This window comes from Momordica charantia (genome assembly GCF_013281855.1).
Source record: "Momordica charantia cultivar OHB3-1 chromosome 6 unlocalized genomic scaffold, Mcharantia_2.0 BLBB01000006.1, whole genome shotgun sequence".
In the NCBI taxonomy this organism is placed as follows: Eukaryota; Viridiplantae; Streptophyta; class Magnoliopsida; order Cucurbitales; family Cucurbitaceae; genus Momordica; species Momordica charantia.
In genome coordinates this window covers 25,827,298-25,842,906 of record NW_028275164.1, presented here as the reverse complement: position 1 = coordinate 25,842,906, position 15,609 = coordinate 25,827,298, and the positions used below count along the sequence as shown (strand labels likewise).

General features: G+C 32.9%; 2 protein-coding genes across 6 annotated transcripts; both read right to left on the bottom strand.

Annotated features, from left to right (window-relative positions):
• Positions 1 to 2,749: 2,749 nt before the first annotated feature.
• On the bottom strand, positions 2,750 to 4,849 carry LOC111015283 (auxin-induced protein AUX28). The gene is made up of 4 exons (XM_022290248.2): positions 4,429 to 4,849; positions 3,585 to 3,959; positions 3,333 to 3,394; positions 2,750 to 2,983 (listed from the first exon to the last, which is right to left on the bottom strand). Exons 1-4 carry the CDS (start codon positions 4,650 to 4,652, stop codon positions 2,943 to 2,945), a joined length of 702 nt encoding a protein of 233 aa, XP_022145940.1. The 5' UTR covers positions 4,653 to 4,849; the 3' UTR covers positions 2,750 to 2,942.
• Positions 4,850 to 7,522: 2,673 nt separating this feature from the next.
• On the bottom strand, positions 7,523 to 12,399 carry LOC111015281 (tryptophan synthase alpha chain). Of its 5 annotated transcripts, none has more exons than XM_022290244.2 (10): positions 12,194 to 12,399; positions 11,846 to 12,082; positions 11,093 to 11,239; positions 10,942 to 11,007; positions 10,351 to 10,459; positions 9,742 to 9,818; positions 9,424 to 9,501; positions 8,122 to 8,199; positions 7,957 to 8,016; positions 7,523 to 7,862 (listed from the first exon to the last, which is right to left on the bottom strand). In XM_022290244.2, the coding sequence occupies exons 2-10, from the start codon at positions 12,035 to 12,037 to the stop codon at positions 7,725 to 7,727; spliced, it is 945 nt and encodes a 314-aa protein (XP_022145936.1). In that variant the 5' UTR covers positions 12,038 to 12,082; positions 12,194 to 12,399; the 3' UTR covers positions 7,523 to 7,724. The 5 variants fall into 5 exon arrangements, with proteins under 5 accessions (XP_022145936.1, XP_022145938.1, XP_022145939.1 ...); XM_022290246.2 differs by having other exon boundaries at positions 11,846 to 11,950; positions 12,194 to 12,398; XM_022290247.2 differs by having other exon boundaries at positions 11,846 to 11,943; positions 12,194 to 12,398.
• Between the last annotated feature and the right edge of the window lie 3,210 nt (positions 12,400 to 15,609).

Sequence of the window (15,609 nt, the reverse complement as noted above, 5' to 3'; positions counted from 1 at the left end):
TTTGTTTTTTGTTCCACTCAAAAGGTCGAGATAATTGTCCTCTCCTATATATTCATGATCACTCCCTTCCTAGCCAATGTGGGACTTTGTTTGCAATCACCTTACAAATCCAATAATCCTCCTCTCGAATGAAGTACCACCGAGCCTCCCTCAAGTAGTTACTCATCCGTCTACTTTAGAAGATCAGAAACGAGAGCTTGCTCTTATCAAGGCTCCAGACATATCTTGATAGAGCACACCCATGGATTACACTATGACCACACCTTCTGAGGCTCACTACTTATTTGTTCGGCACTCGAGGATTCACCGACACAGCTAGGTTTAGACCATGGCTCTGATACCACTTGTTAAGGACAACAGTACTCCTCGTACCATAATATCTCCACAATGTAGTAGGCGGCTGCATATGTGTAATATATATATATATATATATATATATAGCCCATTTAAACCTAAAATTGTTGGACTTTCACACAGGTGAAAAATACCCCACAATCGTATTCTCAACGGGGTTTCAATGGCTTCTTCTTGCCTGTTGTAGATGTTAACAATGCCACTATCAGAACCAGCTGCAAACAATAGATCAAGGCTATAAATGCAACTGTGCTAGAATAAGGAGAAACTTCAAAAACTTAATTCAAGGCTTTTGATATCCTCTCTACCAACTGGGTTTAGCTTTGCCCTCAATCTTGACACATTCTCCGAACTCAAAATTGAATTCGGCTAGTTTTTTCCTTTGTAATCTTCTCAATACAATTAATTGAAGTAACATTTTGAGATATTAAACTCATTTTCTACTTAGCTCCGATCCTACAAAATCAACCACATTGACAACATAAGCAAAAATGCCTCAGCAGTAGTAAAAGTTTTCATTGCCCCAAATGTTCAATTCTTCAATAGTTCGACAGAAAAGAAAACGCATTATCTATGTAGATATAACATAATCCAAGAGAGAATTTTTTGTTGAGATACTTATTTCGTATGGTTGTGTTAACAAATATTTTCTCCCCTTTTTTTAGTTATTATTTTCTTAAATTTAGAATTATTGAAAACGATGCATTTAAATTGGCTAGGAAAGCCTAATGCCAAAACTAAATTAAAGTAATTATTTAAAAAGTGGGACAAAAATATACTATTTTGAAACTTAAGGACAATAGACATACCACTGACCAAAAACGTAATTTATCGTAATTTGAAAAAATAAATAAATAAATAAAGTTGGGCTATATGGGGCTGCTGTTAATAGGGTGGGCTTAGATTGGGCCACTGGAGCAGAATGAATTGGGCCTGGGTAAGTTGCCTAAAAAGGTCTAAAATTGTAATTTCATTTTTCAAATTACAACAAATCTGAACACTTTTGTTTTTTGTATTTTTTAGTACAATCTGATGCCTAAAATGGGTCATTTACGATAGTTTCTGTATTAATTAATTTATGAAGAACACAAATGATAATGAACTGGATCTGGGATAAGCCAACGTTTTCATCTGTTTTCTTCCTCTGTAGCATTTTAAGCAAAGCATCAAGAAATTAGAGAACAATTTGAGGAAAGTTTGGTCGTCTTTAATACATTTACCTATGGTTTGAAGAATGCTAAATCATAGTTATATGGAATGAAATGAATTTCAAGGATTATAATTTCGAATGTTAACTTTGATTGAGACCTGATTTGACAGTGTTATTGGGCAAATTGAGAAGACAAATTGAAAGAACGGCCATTCTCAATGGTCCATTAACATAAATACATCTCTCTGCAACTGCATGTTATGATTCAAAGACTGGCTGAGAAGTCTACATCTCCATAAATTATTAAATTGTATATTTCTAGGCAGCAGAATTATTTTCTAGAAAATTAATTAAGCTCGATAAAAAAAAAAAAAAAAAAAAAAAAGAGGAGTATTTGGCTAGAGAGGAATTGGGAGAATTTTATTTGCGATGAGTGGCCTCGGAAAGGATATGATCTTTAGTTAAATTAATTCCTCTATGTAGAGTCTGTTTTTCTTTCCCCTAAGTTTTGTAATTATCTTTAGTTCTCATTCTTGACAACATGAGCTCTTAACATGGAGACTTATATTTTCAATAGATAAATAAATAAAAATCATCTCACTTTTCTTATGTCGAGTTTGCGATCAAAGCCTCATATTGGCTAGATAATTAAGAGAAGATCATGAGTATTAATTATTAAGTGGAGGACAATATATCTCCATCAGTATAACGCCTTTTGGATGAAACTAAAAACGAAGCTATGAAGGTCTATACTTAAAATGGACGACAATATCATACTATATTGTAGAAATATGTGGAGGGTTTTGTGTTGTCCTCCCTAATAAGTGATATCAAAGCAAGAACAAAAGAAATTTGTCAAGTTAAAAAGATATAGTCGATATTGGCTAAATAAGAGACAACACGTCCATCGATATGGAGAAAATCCTTTAATTTGTCCCGAGATGATATGGGTAGTTTCGTCAAAGACCATTTATAAAACAAAAGATGAATTCAAACATAGTAAAGTTAATTATCAACTTAAAGCTAGGTCTGGTATTAGGGTGCAAGAAACTACCAAATTCACTTAGGACAATAACATGAATATATATAATAATATCCTTAGAACGCCCCAAAAGAGATTTATTTTTCCTTGTTTTTAATTTTTAATTTTTCTTTTGGTTAAACTTAAATCAAACAACTTCATATAACACAAACAAAGACAACTTAATTACTACAGAAGAGACCATATTGTATACAAACCACACAAAGATAAAATAATGATACATTATATTGATATATATAGATGCCAATTAATCTCACATTAAAAATATCCTTAATTTTACATTAGTTCTCATTATTCCAAACCCTAATTATGTATGCTTTGATAATATAAGACACCAACCAAACCTCAAACCACACCATCTTTCCATTTGCTTTGGAAAATATATCAAAGGGGAAGTTAGCTCTTGTAGTTATTGCACTTCTCTACCGCCCTTGGTGCTGAAACCCACAACCAAAAAAAATATCCACATGTTAATAATATAGATTATTAGGGCTTTGTTTGGTGAAAGATACAGAAAAAAAAAGACAAATATTCTATGATTAGATTTGAGAATAAAAATATCTATTTTATGATGTCTCTTAATCTTACCAAGTTTGGTGCCCACGAGCATAGCTCGATCAAGCATAGTTCAATTGATGTAGGTATTTATTTCAAATTAAAAGGTCGTGAGTTTGAATCTACACCCCACTTGTTGTACTTGAAAAAGAAATAAGAGAATATTCGAATTCTCTGCATGTTATATATTGAACTTAAAAAAGAAAATTAAGGGAAAAAAAAAGATCTTACCAAGTCCAATGGCTTCCTTTCCTTTCATTATGCGTAGACGCTTGCAAGATTCAACAAACATCCTTGACATTGAAGCACAATTAGTTATAGTATTTTATAAGTTCGGAGGCAAAAAACATAACGTACATTCAAAAATTAAAAACAAATCACAAGTAGAAGTTTATGAAGGACGAGGGTAAATATATGGTTGTATTAAGTTGTGTATCAGAGATTTATAAATGGTTTCTGCAAAGGAAAATGAGAATTACTTACTGCCATGGAACGTCACCAACAAGCATCCAATCGCCATCTTTGTCTTGATATGTTGGAACGTAATCAGAAGCGTTCAAAAGATCTATCAACTTGGTCTCGTTCATGAAATCTTTCATCCCAATGGTGAAGGAGGTGGCAAAGAGTTTGGCGAGGGCATGAGAGAGGTGGTTGTAGCCAGTGCAGATGGCCAAGTCGAGTTTGCGGAGATAAGGCGCGCCATCAAGGCTCACCTTCACAAAGCTGCCACTGCCACTGCCAATATTCTTCTTCTCATCACTAATTTGAATTTCATCCTCTGATCTGCTTCCCTTCAGCTTCAGGCCCAACCTCTTCTTTCTGTGTGATCTTATGGGTGGCCAACCCACTACCTCCCCCCTATAACCCAATCAACGATGTTATTAATTAATAATCATACCACTTTTTTATCTCTAATTAAATATATATTCCAGTAAAAGCAAACATAACTAAACAGCAATTAACATATATTTTTAACCAAGTAAGTTCGATCTCTAAACCTCTTTTATAGGTTGGACAAGTTTGATGTCCTAACAGAATCACGAATACCACAACGTATTCGAGATGGGCTTGAAAAAGGACCTCGAGAAGCCTTACGAAAAAGTAAAAGTAACCAAAATGCGAAGGAAAAACTTTTGTTTAAACATGTAAGGAAAGACACCTATCTGTTTCGTTTACTAGGACCGGCGCCATATATACTGGACTAAAGTCCGATGGAGAAGATTATTGACAATAATTATGATCTCCTTGCTAACCCAAGACGTTTGGAGTGAAATCAAAAGCAAAAGCAAAAGCAAAACAGTTGGATTTGTAATTAATTAACAATTACTTGGGTGGGGGAGGCTTGGCTGGATCCAAGGGCTCAAATGATGATTCTTCCTTGGAAGCTGAAATAGTAAGCTTCAAATGATGATGATGATGATGTGGCATTTTTGTTGTTGTTTCAGTTTCTGTCTCATGGAACCCTCTCTTCCTTGCCACCTGATGATCTCCACTCCCAATAATAATATTTCCTGGCAACCCCAGCCTCAACTCTGTCTCCTCAAACGACATCGTTTCCTTATTTTTCTTTCTCTCTCTGATAACCAACTCTCTCTTGCAGGGAAGCTTGCTGTTGTTGCTGTTTGTTTTGTTGGTTCAAATAATAACGATAAGAATAAAAAAGCGAGCGGAGTACTGTTCGTTGAGAGCAAAGGAAGAAGAAGTACTACGAATATAGTTGCAGCAGCAAAATTAATTATATATGGTATTATACAGATACGTTATTCCTTATTTTAGGGTTTTGACCGATGTTTTTTTAGCCAATGATTATCCCCGTATTTACGGGTTCACCTCTATCTTTTGATGAGTACTATTAAATTTTTAAAGATAATAAAGTAGAAGATACCGTTGAGTATTTAATGTTCTTTTTTTCTTTTAGTACGAGACGGATTGGGAATCCAACTTACAACCTCTGGAGATATATTGTTAAAAAGAAAAATATATATATATATATATATATTTTCTATGTTAAAAATAAATTAAAAGGTTTTTTTAAAAAAAAAGTGCAAGAGGGAATGACGGAATTTAAAAGAGTATTCAAAAAAATAATAAGAATTGGGTATTAGATGAATTTGATTTTTAAAAACATAGAACAGAAAAAAGGTTATCCAAACGAGATGATAGATTACTGTTTTCATGTAATTGAGCATTATATTTAACCCCATTTGGACCACATTATATCCATACAATTTGTCAAAATCATAACAAAAATTCTCTGAAATGACCCAAAAACTCAAACAAGTTTAACCTCATAAATCAATGTTATCTTCATATACCTTATAAGATGCATGAAGTTGATCATGTGGAGAATAAATTTAAATGGAAAAACTTTGGTGCCTGTAATTAATGAATATTAAGCCCACCAAATTGAATGAGATGAGAATAACAATAATTGATATAATGACAGGCGTTGCCCTGTGATGGGTGAGTGGGAGAAAATGTGTGGTTATAGCAAATTTCCAAATTTAAGAATAGGCATGGCCCTTGATAATAACCATAGATAAATCCAAAGGAATTATATTCTTCAAAATCTTCATGCACAGATAGAAGCACTTTTCAGAACTTTAATGTAATATTTTTTACCCTATTTTCATTTTGGACCATTGGAAAAAGGTACCCCAACGATATCATAGTCTTATTTGTGGTACACAATGGACCATTATTAATTTCTCCACCAATTATATCCAACATGTCAAACAAAAATCAATCTAATATACTTTTAATTTGCATGTTACGCCTGCGCTACCATTTCTTTTAGAGAAAAAAAAATACTAATATTAGAAATGGCATCCCAAGTTTATTATTGGTGAGTAATACACGTGAAATTTATCATTTTATTACTATTACCTAGCTAATTAATAGTAATTTTGTATTTAAATATAAATATTTTTCTCTTTCAATTACTCTAATTTTATCTCTCAAAATCTTTAGAAATTTCTCTCTCTCTTCTTACTCTTCTAATTTGTTCTCTCTTTTTCTAAATATTCACAATATTCACCACGTCTTTATAAATTTCAAATAAACTTAAGTAAATCATAATTTGAGTAAAGAATTTAAATGGATGTGGAGAATAGAAGAGTCGAACGAGTGAATTAGAAGGAAAAATAATGAAAGGATTAAGAAAGATAAATGAAGTTCGACGAAGAAAGAGAATTGGTGAAATTTGAAGAGGGGAGTTAAGAATGATAAAATTGTCCTTCAAAATAATAGAGAAAATGAGGAATTTCTTTTTATTGTGCATTTTATATATAGTAGTGTAAGAGATGGAGTATTAAGTATTAACCCACATTATGCTTTTAGAGGAAAATTTCAGAAATAGATTTGACGGTAGTGAGTCGGTCCTCCACACTCGGCCCATAAACATTTTAGTTTATTATACTTTTAGATTTTATTTAATTTAAAATACATTCTTTTTCTATAAATAATAAAATTTATTACTCGTTTTTAATAATTAAAAAGTCACAAAACACAAATTACATGGTTTGAATTTTTTTGTTTTTTCTTATAATTTTTTTTCTTGGAGTACTTCTATTGTTGGTAATAAAAATTATTAGTCAATCATTTATAATTGACTAATCAACATGTACAATTGTTAACGATCAATTTGTAGATATATAATTAGTTCAAAAAATTTATAGATAAATAATTAAATACCTTTTCTTGGAGATAATATATAATTAAATACTTTCCTTAAAAATATATATAAATATAGTTAAATACTTTGCTCTTAATTAATTCTTCTATTTTTAAAAATAAATCCATTATTTAATTCTTAAGAATGTTTATATTTTAAATTATGTGATTTACGATTTACGCCGACTTACGATTATCCCAAATTTAATTTTATATTTCTTCCATACGTTAACCTGTGAATATGGGCCTGGCCCTGGTATCCCCAATAATGGGCTTCATTCCGGGTGATCAGGATTTAATTATGGGCCAAATTTAATTTTATATTTATCTCATAATGGCGAATATGGGCTTGGACCAATACTTGCATCTTCTTTCACTAAACTTATTCTCTACACTGTTACAATTATGCTTCTATTAATAGTGTAACAAAGAAAAAAAGTCTGCTTCAAAAAAAAAACAAAGAAAAAAGGTCCATAAAATTCGATCAAGATAGATCAAGATAGCCAACATGAGCATAGCTCAATGATATAGCATCTTACTTATTTCCTTGAAGTCCAAGATTCTCAATCTTCCATCCCCAAATTTAGTATTTAAAGAAAAAAAGCCGTCTAGGATACACAAGTTGAAAACTTGGAACTAATTCTTCCAAGTCGATGCCCGAGCGGTTAACGGGATGGTCTGTTGTCTTTATGGAGAAATATGATTCCTCGTCACTTCAATTTAATTAAAGTAATAGAAAAGATAAAAGAAAAAGAAAAGCTTTGAACAGAATTCATTGAAAGAAAATACTAGAAAATATTCTCATTACAATAACTTAAACAATGGCAAATACCTTCCAAGAAAATATGAACTCACAGTCTTATTATTCTGTTGAAAGGAAAAAGAAATCTTTGAAAGCCACTAGCAGACATAGAGATGAAAGGAACAGCCTGGTTTATTCCATCAAAAATCTTATTGTGAGAGTGCAGATTTTAGGGATTTGGTGAAGTTTTCTAATTCCTTCAATCCTTCTTCAGGAGACTTGGCTTCACCCAACAGCTTCACTATAGCACTGCCAACGATGACACCATCTGCCCCCCAGCCAGCCACCTATGGACGAACACACCAAGCCAACCATATTATCAAACAAAAACAAACCACGAATAGACCGTTATACGTTTCGGTGTATGATGAAAATTTTTACCTGTTTCACGTGCTCAGGTTTCGAGATACCGAAACCTACTGCTACTGGTTTTTCTGTTACCTGTCACACAAGGCAGAGTGTGAGGCCTATAAGTATAGCTCAGTTTACCAGTACAAATTTGTGGTTACTAAAAGTACATTATAGATGATTATTAAGCAGACATACCTCTTTAATTTCCTCTAGGAGAGTTTGAACCCTATTACTCACTGATGCACGGGCACCGGTGACTCCAACGGAGCTCACCTATAATTGAACGAAACCACATTTCATATTCACAATATGCTGCCACAGAACAGATGACGATCTCTCGTCTCCCGATGGAATTTGGTTATTTCTCTCTAACTTAAAATCGTGAAGAAGAAGGTCCTTTATCTCAAAAATGTCCTCCCAGGAGCCTTTTGGAGAATTTGAGGGAAAATTGAATAGTCCACACACCATATTTAGCAACCACTTTCTTCTATAAATATTTTTTCCTCAGAGGCGACTCAAAAGAAATGTTTTTTTATATAATTTAAAGACATGTGGGGTGGGGATCTGAACCTCTGACCTTTTTTTCTGATGATATATGCTTTAATTAGTTGAGCTATATTAAGACAGGTTGACTCAAAAGAAATAATTTTTTTTATATAACTGGGGGTTGGAGCTTTGCTCCCCTATACCTAAGAGAACCCGTGCCCACCCTGGGGTTCAAATCCGGGAGACATCAAGGATTTGTAGTATTAAGCTTATCAGAAGGTTCGCACTTGAGGCCTCTAAGCCAATATGATCAAGAGACCCCAAGTCCTTGCCAATTGATTTGTACCTTCAGGGCTAAAAGAAATTATTTTTATAACAAAAATTCCCTATACCAAATCCTTTGAAAGAAGAGCTCGTTTCAGTTCTCTCCAGTCAACCAAACGCGGCCTCACTCACTGCCAATATAAATCTTTTCTAAGCTTTCCATTGATGCTTAGTCACAAGAAAAGCAGACATATAGTACGTTTTAGGGAGGTTAGAGCAGAGAGGCTTGACTGAAAATTAATCTCCCTCTTTAAACTTCCAGGTCATCACAGTTTACCTCCACAATCACATTCCTGGTCAAGTTAACGTTCAAAAGCCTAAGAACTTAAAAAGAATGAACTTATCTTCAGAGGTGGAGGAGAAATGAGAATCAAATTGGAGGTGATCTATAATGAGGCTGCTTAACAGTTGAAGGTTTTACTGTAATTTTCTTTTGTTTCCGTTGGCTCTCTTTTTCCCTTGTGCCTAGCCTGTTTTTTGTTCTTCAACTCATCTGAATAAAAAATTTATTATCCTCCTGTCTAATTCCTCTTATTCTGTGATACTGGTAGGACTTAAAATAATTTGAATATTGAATTCAAAGATTAAAGAGAAATAGCTAGTATCAGTGACACCAGAAGCGTTCAATGAGATGAAAGAAGTAAGATCTTATAGCATATAAAGAGATGAAAACAGAAAAGTTCTTACAAGATATATGAATCCCTCCGAAGCTTCCACAATGGCTTTCATCCTATCTTTAGGCGTGGTCGGTGTAGTTAACAGTACCTTTAATTTAACAGTGTAAAAAAATGCATTAAGAACAAGCAATATCTAGAAACAATCAACTCTACCCTTTCTTAGGATTTTGATGAACAAAGCCAAGCGTTGTCACACAAATGGATAATGTTTAACAACTAATCTTATATGATAAAGTCAATATAAAAAGAGCGACTCAATCAATGAATTGGCTATCACTTTCATTCTAGAGACAACAAAAAGAATGCCATTGTGAGAAAAAGAATTCACCAATTCAATATCGTGCTTCACAGCTTCCTTTCTCAAAATTTCAGTCTCCTCAAGAGGAACATCCGGAATAACAAGCCCTGCAAGAAAGTCCAATATAACTACAAATATATTCCCGAATCCAAGTTTCAGAAAGGTTAAACATTTTCCATGGAACTTTGTAAACCAAGAAGTGATAATATATTGGAACTAGCAATACAGTATTCCCATTTTAGAGACAATTCTCAAACATCACCACCCACTTAAGGTTACGGGTAATAATGAAAGTGTAGGCTTATCACACATTTCTTTCGATCGTAGTATTATACCCTTTTGAACAATCATCGCATGCCCAGAGAAAAAAAATCAAAATAAGGATCTTCAAATACCGTGTTATTTAAGCAATGAGATAATAGGTCCAAAACCAAACTTATCTTTTATCACATACTTTAACTTTGTACCCTTCACAGGGATAAAGAAAATGACAATTTAATGATGTTTTCAGTAAATAGAAGTTGGACAGTAATAAACTTATCTATGCAAGTCATGTCATCTTGGAAGTAGGACAGTAATAAATTAGTCAAAAAATTTAACACAAATTGCTATAAAAGATTGTGTGAACTCGTTAATTACCCTGTACACCAGCATCTTTAATTGTCATCATGAAGTTCTCAATGCCACGCTTAAGAATCGGGTTATAGTATGAAAAAAGGGCAATTGGGCAAGATAGTTCAGGAATCACCTGACCAGTCAGTAACAAAACAAAAATATGTCAACCGTAAATTCCATGAGTCATGATTAAACATTTGATTTGATAACGTTGTGCACAAAAATAAACAAATAAAAATGCATTTGAACTCCAACTTTACCAACAAGAAAGTTAAAGGCAAGGTGTAATTTTAGTATACACGCACTCCTACATTGAACAAAAGGAAAATTTGCCACCCCCGTGAAATGCAGCATGCAGCATCTAGAATGATTCCATTTCAGCTAATCTAACAAATTTGCAAATTGTCATCCTATGTGTTAAATGATAGGCTACTTTACCTCATTATATGCAGTTGGCAAAATAACAGATTTGGCATACCTTAAGTCACAATAGAAGTAGCTAATGAAATAATTTTGGCTTATTCATTGTATTCCCTTGAATAATTTCAGACCAAAAGTGGAAATGGAAAAGAAATTGGTATTATTCACAGCAAATCACATGATCAACAATATTACCTCCTTCAGCATAGAAATTATTGCACTAAAGTTTGTCCCCCTAGCCAAGGACCGAGTAGCTGCAGCCTACAGAAAACCATTCATAAAGTAATTGAATAAGGAACAATAGACTAAAAATGGAGAAATTAAGAGAGAGAGAGAGAGAGGAAACCTGTATAACAGGGCCATCTGCCAAGGGATCCGAATACGGAACACCAAGTTCAATTATATCTGATCCATAAGTGGAAAGAACCTTCAACGCTTCAGCCGTGGTAGAAAGATCAGGATCACCAGCAGTGATGTAGGGGATGAATGCAACCTTTAAAACAAGATTCATTTAGGACAGCATTGCTCAGTGAAAAAAAAAAATCCCATCCCATCGTTTGAAGTAGACCACAAACTAGCATCCAAAACTCTAACCCTTCTCATGATCAATCCCAAATAAGTATTAGGCGAAAGAACTTGGATTAAGGGTGGATGCCTTCCAGAAAAAAGATTCAGTTCAGCATTTTTTTAAGCACTTTTGGGAAAAACCAATTGAAAGGCCATCTAAAAGAGCATTTTATAATTTCTCAAACTCCTTTCAATTATCGAACCTTTCAAAAAGCGTTCAAAAACACTTTGACCACTCTTTAAAATTCTATCCAAACACCACCAAATTTTTTTTGTTTAAAGACATTTTTAATTCTCCATAACTCATAAGCACTTTAAAATGCATACCAAACACATGCTAAGCATCCAATTAGAAGTTTTAACCCAGTAAAAACTTGGATTTAATAGATTTGAGTGAAGTGTGGACTCTTGACAGCATCACAATGAAACCAAGATGCAGAAGTGCAATTCAACGAAACAAGGACAAATACAAACAAACAGTAAGTAAAGAAAAAAAAATTAGCGATGGTAAAAGGTAGGAGGACACATTTACCTTGCCTTGTTCCTTCAACTTGTTAAATGTTTCGGACAGTCCAACAGCACGGGAGGCTGTAATGGCAGCCATTGGAGCGAACCGCTTGGTTTGGAATACTGAAATCTTACAAGTATGAGGGGGAAAGATGAGCGGAGTAGTGGGTATTTTGTTGAAGCGAAGTAACCTCGAAGAATTGAAAGCAATGTCCATTGAGATTGGGTTCGCTCGCTGAGTTCAAAGTTCCAAAACAAGAGACTAGAGAGGATTTTGGTGGAATTTTGGATTGCAAGTGGGATTCTCTCCGATTAAAGACAAGTTAGTTCAAAAACTGCTCAAATTCAAATATGGAAAGAAAATGAATTTTACCTTGTATTTAACCCTAAGCAGTTCAGTTTTGATTTTCAACGGCCGCAGTTTTCAAAACAGGAAGGCAGCTCGCATTGGGGCGATCCTCGTTTTGTTCGAAAACAAGCATATAGCGATTGGACAATCACTGTTCTGTTGATTTTTCTCGAGTTTACAAGAAACGGAGTAGAAAAATTGGCGGCCGAATGCTTGTTTTGATGAGCCTAATTTCGGTTTTTTGTTTGGATATGACAAATACATAATTTCCAATTTATTTTATTCTTTAGGTAAATAGAATTTTATTGTTATCTCGTGAATTATTTTTTATTTTAGACGTGGTTTTTACATTCTGTAGTATGTGATAGAGGTGCGTATTGAATTATGGACCTTGAAATGCCATACTTAGAAGTCATTTGAATATAATTTATAACTTATTTTGGTTTACAAACTGTTGATCGAAAAATTTTGACCTTTTTAAATTACCAATCTACAATAAATAAATAAATTTAATTCATTTATTGAATATCTAATAAACAGATGAGAAAGTCATGATATGATTGTAAAGAAGTTACGAAGAAAATGGCAAAGAAAGAAAGAGCGAGAAGTGAAGAGGATTGGAGGAGGGGAGGGGGAGGAACAGTGAGCAAGAGCGTGGAAGAGAAAAAGATTACAGGCAATATAAAAATAATATAAAATTACACAATGTTTTAAATGGTTGTTAAATTTTATTTAAATATAAAATCTTAAAATAAATTAATTTAACTAATTACGTTTTAGTTATATTTAGTTTAAAATCTCTCCCCTGCATATCTGCCATCTAGCATGGTGGTCCACTTTTGTTAGGTGTATAATACTTTTAGAAATAGTTGAAGAAAAAACAATATTAAAAAAATCCAATTCTAATTAACCCCACTTGAATTTCATGCCTTATTCATGTGCCTTTTAGTTATAAATTTTAGGGGTATGAGTGCTTGAATCGACCTGATGAACTGAACCACTAAACCAGTTCAGTTCGGGTTTGATTTGATTATAATTAAAGTCGGTTCGATTCGACAAAATCGATGTTTAAAATGCGTTGCCCTAATCTTTCTTCACAAACAAAAACCGATGCCTCAACGTTGGCACTACTCGAAATAGATCCACAGTGACGGTGACAAAACAAATTCATGCGTCTCTGATTTTGACCCGTTCTTTTCTGGGACAAAGTTTTAAAATAATCTAGTTTTATTTGATTTCCGTACAAACGTGACGCGTACATTGTATGCAACTTCAACCTTTTTATTTATTTATGTTATTTTATTTCTATTTTAATTTTTTATATTGTTATTTTATTAATATTGTGAAATTCGAGATGTGATTAATTTTTTTACTTTTTTGTTATTATATTTTAAATTTTGATTAAAATGTCATTTAAAGTCCGTTGACTCTTGAGGTTGAACAAGAGCACTAGACTGTCGAAACAATGAAATTTTAAAATTATATTAAAACCAATTCGATGATTAAAATGTCCTTTAGCTTCTTGTGCTTCATATTCGTATGTTCTATAAAATAACATTTAATTTTAATATAAACTAAATCGATAAAAATTTATTAAATTAATAAAAATAAATAAAAGTCAAGGTATAAAGAGGCCGTTTTTGAATCTGGGGTATGGATAATTAGGGTTTTTTTTTTTGTTTTATAATTATTTTGTTTTAAATTATTGCATTACAAGAAGATGCCCATCATGTTGTAGGTGATGCATGATCTATTTTCCAAATATGGAGAAAATTAAGAATATACAATTTAGTCGTTTTCTTGAATCCTGATTTTTTAAAATAAAATTTAAAAAAAAATGAAAGGGGTGTGGGTGGGAAGTCGCAACCCTTCTAAATTCAAAATAAAAAAAAAGGAACAAAGGAACAAAGGGACGTGGCCGGACTTCCAAATTCAACATAATAAAAAAGAAACAAATTGCCCGTCAGCTGGCTCCACTGGAGCCGTGTCAAGGAGAAGTCACGGCCAATGACTGCAACTTTACATTAGTGGCTACCCATAACGGCGATTTACGATGAAATTGCAACCCACTTGGTCAAATCACAGTCCATCCCTGCAATTTATCTATCCTATTTTTATAATTACTTTGAAACCTTTGTCGTTTGTTTTTAAAAAATAATCAAATATCATTTGTTTTTAAAAATAATAATTTTAAAAATGGGTATTCTGGAGTTGGTTGGTTTTCATTTTCATTTGGAAAGAAATGGAAAGAGAAGATGAAAATGGAGGAGGGTTTTGATTTCTATCACTTCTTTATTTTGAAGTGGGTCCTATGGATGTTTTCTACTGTAATTTGAAGGTGGATTTTGATTTGTAAGATTTGAAGGTCGGTTTTGAAAAGAAGAAAAAAGGAGGAAAAATCTTTGTAACTTGAAGGTGGGTTTTGATTTCTACCTTTTCTTTATTTTGAAAAGAAGAAAGAGGAAAAATCTTTTTGTTTCAAAGTCTTTCCGGGCTTTCGAGAAATAAATTGAGAAACTATGAAAAAAAATCTCCCTACGATTGAAGGTGATAATTTCTTGGCTTCTTTGAACGGCGAGAGAGAAAAAAAAGCACGAAGTCCAACCCGACTAGTTTCGACCCGAACAGAACACAAACCAAACATTTTCGGGTCAGGTCGGTTTTGTAAACCGACCGACTTACACCCCTAATAAATTTAATACTGTTTTAAAAAATTATTACCAAAAATTATTGCAAAACAAAATAACTACTTAAAATTATTGCAAAATAAAACAATATATCTTTTTTGAAATAAACAAAATAAAATAATATGATACAGACCAACCGTTAAAAAATGATTCTCGCACGAATTATAAAATACAGGTCAAAGAAATACACTCCTTCATCCCATTTTTTTTTTTAACTGATTTTGTACATTTTGGTACAATGCCGTTGAATTTCTGCTAATTTAATTCATATGTTCAAATATTAGAGTAAAGATTGAAGCTTTTTTTCTATTTTTATAAACTGATTTTGTATATTTTGGTGCAATGCTCGATTCCGTTTATGCAAATTTAATTCTTTTTTTTTTTGGCCAAATTCTGCGAATTTAATTCATATGTTAAAAAATTGGAGTAAAAATTGATATTTCCCCTAAATTATATTAGGGTGCAAAACAATCCTAATATCTAACGATAAATAATAAATAATTTCTAACAATAACATACCTAATGTAAAATTTGCTTATCAAAAGGAAGTCCTAGCGAAGCGAACCTCACGGCCACCAACGTTAATTTTCTTCGTACCTTATTTAAATTGACATTTGCTTACAATTTCTGGCATTCCATTTTTTTAATTTAAATATATTTACACCTAATTTATTTGTCAAGTCATCGTAATGTCTAAAGGCATTCCTTTTTCAATTGAAAACTTGTAGACAAAGTTTACTCTTTCCTTGTGAA